A 12,425-nucleotide genomic window follows, 5' to 3' on the forward strand; every position below is an offset into this window, starting at 1 on the left:
ACAGGGCGGGCCGTATCCGCTCGACCAATGGGAGGCGCCTCGCTCTCTGCGTGCAGCCAATGGGGAGGGCGCAGGCAAGGAGGAAGACGAGGAGAGAGGCGGTGACCAGGAAAGCCTGACGGGCAGGCGCGTTCTCCTATCAGAGGGAGGGACGGACCACAGGCAGCCCATGGCGGCTCAGGGGCCTGAAGACGGACAGTTGCTTTAACCAATGGAAGTGATCAGCCAGCCGCTCCGAGGCCCATCCCAGTGCGCACCCCAGGCCTGCGTTTCCGGCCGGAGCCCTTTCCGCGCCGCGCCGCCGCCGCCATGGCCTACCCGGGGGAGGACTACGACAACGAGGTGCAGGCGGGGGGCGTGGGGCATGGGGGGTGCAGTCGGGCTGTTCGCGGGCACTCACTGCCGCCCTCTTCCCACAGGCTGCCTACGACCCCTACGCGTACTCCAACGACTATGACATGCACACGGGTGAGTGCTGGCCTGGGCCGCGCCTCCCTGGGGGCTCCGGCGCCCGGCTGGGTCTGTGGGGCCGGGCCGGGCCGTGCGGCGGCTACTTCACTGCTCCACCTTCCCCGCAGGAGACCCGAAGCAAGACCTGGCCTACGAGCGCCAGTACGAGCAGCAGACCTACCAAGTGATCCCCGAAGTGATCAAAAACTTCATTCAGTATTTTCACAAGACGGTGTCAGATCTCATTGACCAGAAGGTGTACGAGCTCCAGGCCAGCCGGGTTTCCAGTGATGTTATTGACCAGAAGGTGTACGAGATCCAGGACATTTATGAGAACAGGTACAACACCATCCTCCCTGCAGGTGGGAGTCACTGTTTAAACTGGGATGAAAGTGCACCCTGCCCTTAAAAGGAAAGGCTTGCCAAATCTTGCTGCTACCTGTGTTGTACCAAACTTGGGCTTTCTCTAAAATAGGTTTGGTTTGGTTAATGGGGGGGAAAAAAACCCAGATATTTCCAGCCTGTTAGGCTAACGTAAGTATAGGTGAGTTGTGACCCCTCTGAAGAGGAATATCAGCCCTGTCCTAACAGGTATGGAGGCTACAAAAAGGGACCTCAGTCATGCTAGCCAGGCAGTTTGCAGAAAGCTGTGAGGTGTAACTTTTGTGTGTGTTCCCTACAGATACTCTTCCACTCCTGCTTGTAGCTGTGCCACCTTGCCATAAAGAAAATGTGGAAGTAACAAAGTAACGTGCACGGCTGTCCCGTGACTGAGGGATAAATTGAAGACTAACTACTTAGTTTGCATTTCTTGTTCTTTGCCTCAACGCTGGAGTTACAGGGGGGGGGTGGTGGTGCTCAGCCTTCATCAAACCCAAGGCACCTCTGTTGTCATCTCTAACTCCATCAGTGTCATACTGAAAGGTGGTTTTTCATACCACGTGTGCTTGTCTTTCAGCTGGACAAAACTGACAGAAAGGTTTTTTAAGAACACCCCATGGCCAGAGGCTGAGGCCATTGCCCCTCAGGTTGGGAACGGTAAGTCTTTTTCTTTGGTTGTTGGAGAGAGAAGGAACTAAATCCTTCTGATCCATGAGCGAGCAGGTGCACAGCGTTGCTGCCGCCTGAGTCAGTTGTCTTTGTCCACTCTGGCAACTCCAGCAGGTGCCTGGCAAGGAGTCAGACTGTGAAGTATCCTTATGTGCTTTCTTTTATGATTGTGGCAGGAGGCTAATAGGCCTTATGGCTTGCTCATGTGCCCTTCTGTCGTCTTTTCCAGATGCTGTTTTCCTCATCCTATACAAGGAGCTGTACTACAGGCACATCTACGCCAAAGTCAGCGTGAGTGTTGGCCCTTTGTCTTCCTGTGGGTTGAATGCTGGTTTCTTTGTGCCAGCACACTTGCCAGATCTTGCTGCCACCACAGTTTCAGTGGTCCCACAGTTTTTGCAAGACAGGATTTATGGGTTTGTGAGCTGTAAGTCACATTGCTTTTAGGGAAACTTAGAATTCTTGCCTTTTGTTAGTTTGGTAAGGATTCACTGATTGCTGAAAAGCAAGAAAGACTTGAGTGTTTGTCTGAGGCTCATTAGCTGTCTCTTCAGGTTTGGTTATAATGAGTGTGCAGGATTCCCTGATAGCTCAAATGAATCAGAAGACAGATCTGAGTTTTCAAGAAGCTGTTTGTTACTGACATTGTGCTGCTCAGTGAGTTAGTTAGTGAGTTAGGGAAGAAGGAGGTTTTGGGAGGTAATTGTATTTTCCTTTTAATTGCTTTTTTTGTGTGTTTCTTCGTGACTCTTTGTTCTTCAGATGAGCAGGTGGATGAGGGGAGTTTCACAAGAGGAAGGTGCATTATTTGTGATTAAAAACCCCTCATGGGGTCAGAGTGCGTTGCAAAGGGGGAAGTATGGGTACCATAAAGGATACAGGAGGTGGAAGTGGAAGGAATAGTGCTCTGTGAAACAAAACAGATCCCTCAGGTTTTTTTTATTTAAGCTACTTTAAAGTCAGTGAGAAAATTGCAGTACTTGGTTTTTTAAGGAAAAAAGCTGAACAGACTCATGACTTACGGGGTATATAAGTAATAACTGCAATTTTACTATGGACCAGAGGGTGGAGAAATGAGCACTTTAAAAAGGCTGCTGTGTTAATCCAAGGCTTTAGCAGGAGAAACTGGTTTCTCAAATTGTGCTGTTAGTGGTTCTCAGACTCAGTGTCTCCAGGTTGAACAAGAGAGATGACTCTAGGAAGGGAGTGATTTTTTACCAGTAGTTCAAAGTGTTTAGAAATGTTGTCCAGAAACAGAATTGTTGATTTATTAAGGCCTCTCATAAAGGGAGAAGGAAGGAACGCTGATGAAGGTATAGGAAGTTCTTAAGTCTGAGCAGCAGAGAGGGGAAGAGGGAAGGTTAATGCACAATATTCACAGGAATTTTGACTGCTTGATTGTCCTGGGAGAAGCTACCTGTACAGGAAAAGTCAACCCTGTTCTATGGGACAACAGTGATACAATTTCAGGCTTTCTGGGTGATGCTGGTGGATGTCCTGGTTGAATACTAGCTTTAACACTTCTGAAAGAGACCCTCCACTGCTGTGACTATTCAGTGTCCTTTGTATGCTGTTGCCCATGAACTTCCCTCTTTGGTGCTCAAAACAAAGCAGACTGTACTGACTTCTCATTGCAGGGGGGGCCCACACTGGAGCAGAGATTTGAATCCTACTACAACTACTGCAATCTCTTCAACTACATCCTCAGTGAGTTGCTGCAATCCATGTCTAGTTTGTTAATTTTGGAGAGGGAGAGTGGATGGAGAGGGTGGAGCTGGAGAAAAGGTCAGAAGAACTGCAACATGTTTGTGTGTAGATCGCACAGGGAGAAGTAGTCTGCGAGCTTTCTGTATGTTTGAGTTTACTGAATGAAGAGCAGTTTACATCCATGAATTTAAAACCATAAAAAGCAGAAATAGTTCCCAGTGCTTTCTGAAACACTGTAAAGAATAAAACTTATTTAGCTTTCTGTCTTCCTGAGAACTGCTTGATCTACTTTTATTAAAAATTAAAATGAAGCTAAAGAAAAATTAAGCTAAAGGAACTTGCAGTGTTTTCACAACTGTTTACTGTTGTTGACTCCCCTTGGAGCAAATTTTAGTGTTTGTGACTCCCTGCCAGGCTTTTTGTGGAGATTAGATCAGTTCGGATAAACCCCTACAGTCTGTGTACAGCTTCTGAGAATCGCTGCTCCAGAGCCATGACACTTTAGAGATTAACCTTGTGCATGTTCATAGTCTTTGAAAGTGAAGGCAGCTGAGGTAGTAGAAGCTACATATCACAGCCCTGCTGGAAGCTTCATTCATCTGCTGCTGCATCTCCCATTTCAGGGAAATCCTTGTGTTCTTTAATTTGTCTACTCCTCCAGTTCTGCCACTGTTCTTGCTCAAGGCACTGAGCCTCTCATCTATTCTCCTGCAGATGCCGATGGCCCTGCTCCCCTGGAACTGCCCAACCAGTGGCTCTGGGATATCATTGATGAATTCATATACCAGGTATGTGGCTATGAGTCTAGACCATTTTGGAGTGGCTTTGTCTTTATTAGTTGTATGAATTTTCCATCTCTTCTCTTGCTGTGATTTTCATAGTGAGGATACCATTGCACGTAAAAAAAAAACCTTGGTGAGGTCTTTAGGGAGTCCTGAGCCTTTGCGGATATTTCTGTTTCAGAACACAAGTTTTGTGTTTCTTAGTCAGTTGGACCTTTATGCTTGCACTGAGAGATTGATGACCTGCTTTGAAATAAGCTCTGGTCTAAGATCTTAACATTAGGAAATATTTTTACACTTATTTTTCTGAGTGCAGCAGTACAGATCTCTGTAGATTCTTCTATCTATAACTTTTTACTATAGAGCTGCCTGTAATTCCTCAAATGCTGTCTTGTCAAGCTTAGGGATGAAAAAAGGGATATGTGCATATACACACATATATGTGTGTATGCAGACTCATCTTCTGATTTGGTCATTCTTTTTGCTACCTATTCAGACAGCAAATTTGTGTTTAGTTGCCTGTCCTAATTGTCTAAGAGATATTTCTCTGCTTCAATCTGTTTTCTGGCCTTTTCCCTTTGTCCTGTATCATTTTTTCCCTACGTGCTTTAAAAGTGATATAATTTACCATTTTGATTTCCAGGTGATCTCAGATGAAACTCTTTTTTTTTTTGCCATGCAACTTTTACTTTATTGTATTGCATTTGTGTGAGCAACTTGTAAGCTTAGTGCACTCAGCTGAGCATCCGCAAACAAGCTGTTCGTCATTGAATCTCTGCTTCTTCCTGTAGTTCCAGTCTTTCAGCCAGTACCGCTGTAAGACAGCCAAGAAGTCTGAAGAGGAAATAGACTTCCTTCGCTCCAACCCCAAGATCTGGAACGTCCACAGTGTCCTCAATGTGCTGCACTCTCTGGTGGACAAATCCAACATCAACCGACAGCTGGAGGTCTATACAAGTGGAGGTGAGCTAGCTGGGTGGTGCCAAGCAGCACTGGTGTCTGTGCTGCCTTGCTTTGATTTGACCGAACTCAGTTAACTTGGCTGGGAGCTGGATCAAACCCATTATCAAGGGTTGGATTGGCCTGGAACCAGGTTTTGTTGGCCTTAGCTGAGAAGTGCTGGTGATACATTTGAGGCCTTGCTCCTTTTGCCTGTAAACATAGAGGTGCTGAAAGGCAAGCTTGCTTTCTTGGAGGGTGTCAGCGTGCTTCCTTGTTTTCCTAGGTGACCCTGAAAGCGTGGCTGGTGAATATGGTCGCCACTCCCTCTACAAGATGCTGGGCTATTTCAGCCTGGTTGGGCTACTGCGTCTGCACTCTCTGCTGGGAGATTACTACCAAGCCATCAAGGTGCTGGAGAACATCGAGCTCAACAAGAAGGTAGTACAACATGTTCTAAAGCCCTCTCTTACAGTCTTCCAAATGCCTCTATTCAAACACGCTGGTGAAAGATTGCCATAATGAATCTTCCAGCTGAGGATACTGTTTGTATCTGCTGTAGTTGTCAGGAGTTTGTAGTTGGGCTCAGCTGGAGTTTTGGTGTTAAATCAAGCCATATAATAATACCTGATGCTGTTGCAGCACAATTGCCTAGTTTTTTAGGGTGTTTGCTGTGTTGGGAAGGCAGTGTTGTTACAGGGAATATCACTGGAAATGTAAGTGGTAACACGGTGGTAACTAGCTGAACACACTGCTCCTGTCTTGGTCAGTGGCTCATTCTTGTATTTTTTGGCTTTTCTCACCATGCCTGTTCCCACCTTGTGTGGTTTTACCCTGGAATTGGGTGCTGCTTGTGGCTAACTGAAGTCCAGCAGCAACATGGGCTTGGCCCAATATTTGGCACAGATCTATGTATGTGCTGTCTGGCACAGGATGTGGAATCGAACAGGGGGAAAGAGAACTGAGCAGACCAATATTAGGCACACTGCATGAGTTCTCTGCTTGCAGGAAGCTGAAACTGGAAAACATAGGAAATGGGATGATCTAATTAACAGTGAGGAAGCTGCTGCGGGAATGGGTGGGAGGTGAGGTATCCTGAATTAACCCTCTCTTTTCTATATTTGGGAAGGGAGTGAAAGCAGAGGTGGCTGGGTTCTGGGTAACGAGTTGTTTGGATTGTTGTCTCCCCTCTAACATTGCACATTGATTCTTCCTTCTCAGAGCATGTACTCCCGGGTGCCCGAGTGCCAGGTGACCACCTATTACTACGTGGGCTTCGCATACCTTATGATGCGGCGTTACCAGGATGCCATCCGTGTCTTTGCCAACATCCTGCTCTACATCCAGAGGACCAAGAGCATGTTTCAGAGGACGACCTACAAGTATGAGATGGTAAGAGATAGAATAGACTAGACTTCCCAAAAGAAAAAGCTCTTCTTTCCTGCCCCTCCTCCAGCACCTGATAGCCTACGTTGAATAGTCCAGCCTTATTTTGCTGGCAGTGGTGACTAGGGATCCTTTGAACTCCTTTGCCATTTGTGGCAATATTTCCTCTTAGCTGTGTTAGTAGTTCCTTTGGTTGTTCCCCACACTGTTGCCCCAGCTCCGTTTGCACTCTCCCCCTAGGCAAGATTGTTACTGAATATCAGCTACTAATGATTTTCCTGTTGACACTTCTTCAGACTGAATCATGTTCTTAGTCCAGTTCTGCACTTCAGGTTGCTACCATTGTCGGATATATTTCCATTATCTGATAATCGTTCACAGATATGGCTGTAACAAAAGTTCCTTTCTCCTTCCAGTTAATCTGTCTTTGGGGCCTGTTTTTCCACCTGCTGCTGCTGTCTTCCTTTCATCCTCATGATTTATTTCTAATTCTGTGTAGCCAAATCCTGCCAGTCTTAATTCTGTGACACTTCAAAAATTTGGTATGTCTCTTTCAGCCACACAGCCGTCTGTTTCATTACACACTCAGATAAATCTTCCTTCACAGTTTTTGTTTCACTGACCTCCCTGATAACTATCCCTTGCCAGAACATGGCTGTTAAACTATCTACCTTCCCTTCTCTGCACTTCTTTGCACCAAAGCAGTCAAACCTGCTTCTGGCCATCCAGGTTCTGTATGGCTCTGGATGCATTCACTCTGTACTTTTCTCTTGTCCAGTCCTCTTTTTCACTGGTGAGAGCCTTGATCTGTCTGCTTTGCCCAGAGGTACTGCTTATTGTGCTGTCCCCCTTGAGCATTAGAACCATCAGTGCTTCGGGTAAAAGTCTGTCTCTGGAAAACGCAGCTCCCGGCTCCCTTCAGCACCCTGGAGCCTGAGCACACTGTCAGACTGACAGGTTCTCCTCTCTGTCTCAGATCAACAAGCAGAATGAGCAGATGCATGCACTGCTGGCCATCGCCCTCACCATGTACCCCATGCGCATCGACGAGAGCATTCACCTGCAGCTGCGGGAGAAGTACGGGGACAAGATGCTGCGCATGCAGAAGGGCGACGCACAGGTCTATGAGGAGCTCTTCAGTTACGCCTGCCCCAAGTTCCTTTCCCCTGTGGTGCCCAATTATGACAACGTGCACCCCAACTACCACAAGGAGCCCTTCCTGCAGCAGCTCAAGGTGTTTGCTGATGAGGTTCAGCAGCAGGCCCAGCTCTCCACCATCCGTAGCTTCCTCAAGCTCTACACCACTATGCCAGTGGCGAAGCTGGCTGGCTTCTTAGACCTGACAGAGCAGGAGTTTCGTATCCAGCTGCTCGTCTTCAAGCACAAGATGAAGAACCTGGTATGGACCAGTGGCATATCTGCCCTTGACGGAGAGTTCCAGTCCGCCTCTGAGGTTGACTTCTATATTGACAAGGTTGGTATCTGCCCTTGCTGGCTAGGAAATTCTTTCACCCAGGAAATTGTGGAATTGGCAGCACCTGGTCTTGCTTTATCCTGTGTGAAACATCCTTTCTTCCTTTGCCATGTGAGGGGCTTGGCTGTCCACAGTGAAGTTGTAGTCCTGCTTAAAAGGAGTGTCAATGGGTAAAGACTGATGGGATGTCACAGACAGCTTTGGCAGTCGGCATACCTAAAAAACAAAGGTCCTAAGTGTTTTCCCCAGGACACAGGGAACTGTTTATTTGTCAGTGTTTTCTGGGAGGTGACAATGAAGTGACAGTGCTGTCAGCAGGCCAGGTGGAATTGTCAATTTCATAGGTGTCCCCCACATCTCTCCTTTACTTGATGAAGCAGGGATGTTTCTTGGTCATGTTACAGATCCACTTTTCATTGAAGGAGCATTTAGCTCTGGCTAGGAGGAATCTAAACATGAGGTATATGGACATGTCACCATACTGCCACTGGAGCTCCAGCAGCAGAGGGTGTAGCAAAGAGTCTTGGAGAACTTCATTTTCAGAGAAGACAGCAGTAACCATTAGGAAGGAGACTAGGTTGCCCCTTGTTCTTGGCTCTTAGAGCAGACCTCTTCCTGCAAGGTCTCATGCTGTGTCTCAGCCTAGCGCTCCTGTTATATAGTGTGACTCTTAGCTGCTGAAAGAGGGAAGCATGAATTGGGCTTGGAACTGTCAAACTGCTGCAAAACGAGACAAAAATAGGCAGAGTGTGCAAGAATGTGAGATGTGAGTGCAGTGTGATTTGGGGACCCATGACGGGCAAAGGTATAGGGAAGGCTGCCCACAGAAAGCTGAATGGTTGCTGTGGGACTGGCACAGGTTAGATATGTGTGATGCTGAACCAGGGCTGGAGTGAAGCCCCTTAGTTTGCTCCTCATGTTTAGCAGTTCTTGTTGTCTCCATGCTAGCACAGTCCTTTTCCTGATCTCATGCTGTTCTCTTCCCAGGACATGATCCATATTGCAGACACAAAGGTTGCTCGACGCTATGGAGACTTCTTCATCCGCCAGATCCACAAGTTTGAGGAGGTGAGGCCCGGGCAGCAGAGCTGTGTAGCTCTCTAAGAAACATGGAGCAAGCATTGGGCTGTGCAGGCCCTGGAGTAGCCGTGCTTGGGTGAGACAGCTGTGTGATTCCTTGCTGGGGTGAGCCCTTGCTCTGCAAGGCACTGGGCAAAGGCAGGTGTTCTAAGCAGCAGCTGCTGGCCTTTGAAGAATGGTATGTTTTTCTGTGAGAAGTGCTCATTTGAGCCACAGTGGAAAAGGAAGAGGGTTTTACTGTCCGAGGACACTGACTCCATTGTCCCTAGACTATTGCGGTGTTCCTGTCAGTAATACAACCAAAATCATATCTCTGACCTCATAACTATGGCTCTAGAAAATAGCCTCAAAGATTCCAGGAGCACAGATGACCTCAGCACTGTGCTTGGCCAGGAGGTGACATTCTGTCACTGCTCCACTTTCCCAACAGAGGCCGTTGTGCACTGGAAGCTTAGACAGCAAAATCCTGAGATTTGGGGACTTGAGCAATACAGGGTTGCGATACCAGTGCTAGAAGTCTGAGTCCTCTTTTCTCTCCACATATTCCTTTGCTGTCTTGGAGAGGAGGAGAGAGTTTTACTTGTTTCCGTTCTACTTCACACACTGCACTTGCTCTCTTTGTCAAAGAGTTGGAGTAGAAGCATTGAATAAAGTCTGCTGAGGGGAACAGTAGTGTATGTGAATCACTATGTATTTTTCTGACCTTTGGTTTCTCTAATTCCAGCTGAACCGAACCCTAAAGAAGATGGGCCAGAGACCCTAAAACTTCGGTGGATGCAATGCAGACCTGGCCAGAGAAGTGGGTGGGAGAGATTATTCTCTTTGTGTTGAGGGAAGGGAGCTCAGGGTTCTGGCATTTCTGGAATCTCCTGTGACTCTGAAGGGTTTTTGTATTTAAATATGCAGACTTGTTTGGCTCAAGCTATCTCACCAAGGACAAGACATCTAATAAATTGGTGGAATTTTTCTGGTGAGCATTTGGTATCTGATGTACTGATTTAGTTTTCCTCTGTGGAAGAATATAACTGCATCTGGAGACATAGGCAGCTGCTGTTGGTTTGTGCTCTCTTTGGTCCATGCTGTTGCAGGTAAAAGAAGGGAGCAGATCTCTTTCAGGGCCCTGTACAGTCACTGTGCACAGCAAACAGGGAAGGCTGCAGAACTGGTTAATGGGGAGAAAATGAGCTGTTCCACAGTATCTTCACAGAATACGGAAAGAGCTATTACACCACACATTAAATAAGCCTGAGTTGTAGCTGCTTTCCTAGAAGTTTGCATTTTTGCCTTTCTACCCCTCTTTTTAGTTTTAGTTGCTAAGATGTAGAAACACTCCAAAATGGATTGATGTGTTTTTGAAGCAAGGGGAAGGATTTTTGTAAATATTCAACCAGTATTAACTCTCATCTGATGAGATGTCCTTGCTGGAGGTTGTGTTTTATTTCAGCACAAGTGATGCCCAGGACCTGGCCCTTTATTTAATGGAATTCAGTTTCTCTGGAAAACTCCCCAAGGGCTTTTTATTTATTTAAAACTCTTTAAATGCAAATTTTCCCAGCTCTTCAGCCACAAATTTGCAGTGCCTTGAAAGAGGAAAAAGTTTAAAACTAGCCCCATAAAGGGAAATCAAGGACGTGTAAAGAAGGGGAAGAGAATGCAAAGAATGAATCGCATCCCTCCACACCCTCTCTCCCCTCTCCTCTTGGTGTCTTTAAATAGTTTAGTGTTTGAGTGGTGGAAACAGGTGCAAGAGGAAAACCTGCATGTGTAATAGGAAAGCTACACAAAGCGTATTTCAAATACACCACCTGCCTCTCTGTACCTCTCCCTCTTGTTCCTTTCTACTGAGAGAGGGGTCCTGGCAGCCCAGTCTGGCTCTGTGTGTGATTCTGTTTAGAAGTAGGGAATAATTAACCTTTGTTGGATTATATGCTGTTTGAATGAGCGTCAAGTTTCCAGTGTCCTAGATACTGCTCAAAAGTAAACTGTTTTCCACCACAAAGCAAGTATCCTGGACGGGCAGGGTACAGGCAGCACAGAGTGAGATTAAATGGGCAATTCTTGTTGGCCTTCTAGCTGCTGCCATTATTGTTATGGATGCTAAGAACTTACTACCTCCAGTTCTGGAGGGTTTGAGGCAGCCATGCCATTAAGAAGTTAAAAGACCGAGATACCACTGCATTGCAGCATCCCATGGGAGCCATGTTCATACCAAGGAGAATCTGCTCCCTTTTGTTTTTAGGGTTGTCACTTTAGCTTCTGTGTATTTACCAACATCAGCACAGTAAGCATAGCTGTCAACAGCAACTGCCCTACTTTCTTATTATCCAAAGCCTAAATCTTTCCCAGAACATGTGCTCAGCTGGATGTGATATGCAACAGGAGAACCTCTGGCAGGTATCTCCATGATCAATTATAGTTCACAGCATAGCAAAGGAATCCAGTGTGTTACTGGGATTTGGTCTGGTTTTAATCTGTGATCAGCATGTTGGAATTACAGACTTTTAATGCATATATTTATCATCTGAAACGCTCCAGTGGTTACAGGCTGATCTCAGGTAGCGTAAATATGCTGCTGCTTTGTTTCTGCCTGCCAGAGCAGCTTCCACTGATCTCCCTGGCTCCATGTCTTCTCTGAGGGACTGCCGAAGGTTAACTGAGCGGGACTGGCACTTGGTGGAACGGAGCCAGGAGGAGCTTGCAGCTCTTGCAGGGCGGAAGGATGGGCTCAGTAAGCTGTGGTGCCTGGCACTGCTTGAAACTGGAGGAATGCAGGGCATTCAGCAGCATCAACAGAACCCCACTGCTGCTGGGAAGGCTCTCAGCAGGGAGATGGGGGGGTGGTTGGAGCTCAAGCCTTGCCTGCTGCAGCGGGGATTGCTTAGTGGAAGTGGTTCTGGACAAAATGATTTTATCAGAGGGAACCACAGTATGGGGTCATGTACTCTGTGTCTCTGTCTCTGACCTACAGTTGTGAAGGGGGTGAGTGTGATTATGGAACCTGGAAGAGCCAGTCAAGAAAACATCCCTGATCCTGCTGTCCCTTAGGATACATCAGGAAGACGTCAGGCAGCCCTGGGGGATGCAGAGCAGCCAGCTCGGTGGTTACAAAACTGAGACAATGCTTCATTTCCTTTTTTGCTACAGAGTAGTTTTTCGTGTGATTTACACCACAGCTTATCTCGGGCACTGAAGTGGCAGCTTGCGCAACCCATTCAAAGAATTTATTTCTTGTTACAGTTCTGGGGCCGGTGGACTGATACAATGAAACAGTGTAATAGAGGAAAGAGGGTTGCTAAGCAGGAGATCTGAGTAGAGAAAGGACCAGAGAGGAGGGACTCTTGCAGATTTGGAACTGGCAGCAACAAGCTCAACATCAGTGTGACGGTTTGGTCTTTCAGAGAGGTAGCTATTGCCCCCCTTTGCCAAACTGGAAGTGAAAAAAATGTTTCGCAAAATACAGTAGCATTTAATAGTGTGCTTCCCTCCCTCTTGTCAAAGCATCACACTGAGCATACATGCCAGCTCTCGTGACAACCCATCCCCTCGATGGGTTCCTG

The 12,425-nt window shown here is 46.9% G+C and overlaps 1 protein-coding gene across 1 annotated transcript; it reads left to right on the forward strand.

Annotated features, from left to right (window-relative positions):
* Positions 1-57: 57 nt before the first annotated feature.
* On the forward strand, positions 58-9,845 carry EIF3L (eukaryotic translation initiation factor 3 subunit L). Its single transcript, XM_027655744.1, has 13 exons — positions 58-342; positions 420-468; positions 579-789; positions 1,409-1,488; positions 1,730-1,791; positions 3,138-3,207; positions 3,922-3,995; positions 4,781-4,952; positions 5,215-5,369; positions 6,150-6,320; positions 7,291-7,788; positions 8,776-8,856; positions 9,593-9,845. Exons 1-13 carry the CDS (start codon positions 310-312, stop codon positions 9,629-9,631), a joined length of 1,695 nt encoding a protein of 564 aa, XP_027511545.1. The 5' UTR covers positions 58-309; the 3' UTR covers positions 9,632-9,845.
* Positions 9,846-12,425: the final 2,580 nt, after the last annotated feature.

Source organism: Corapipo altera, unplaced genomic scaffold, assembly GCF_003945725.1.
Source record: "Corapipo altera isolate COAL_440 unplaced genomic scaffold, ASM394572v1 1, whole genome shotgun sequence".
Classification (NCBI taxonomy): domain Eukaryota; kingdom Metazoa; phylum Chordata; class Aves; order Passeriformes; family Pipridae; genus Corapipo; species Corapipo altera.

Coding starts and splice junctions, on each gene's coding strand:
- EIF3L (XM_027655744.1), top strand. CDS start 310: ATGGCCTACCCGGGGGAGGACTACGACAACGAG. Junction 1,792..3,137: donor ACATCTACGCCAAAGTCAGC/GTGAGTGTTGGC, acceptor TTCTCATTGCAG/GGGGGGCCCACACTGGAGCA. Junction 5,370..6,149: donor ACATCGAGCTCAACAAGAAG/GTAGTACAACAT, acceptor CTTCCTTCTCAG/AGCATGTACTCCCGGGTGCC.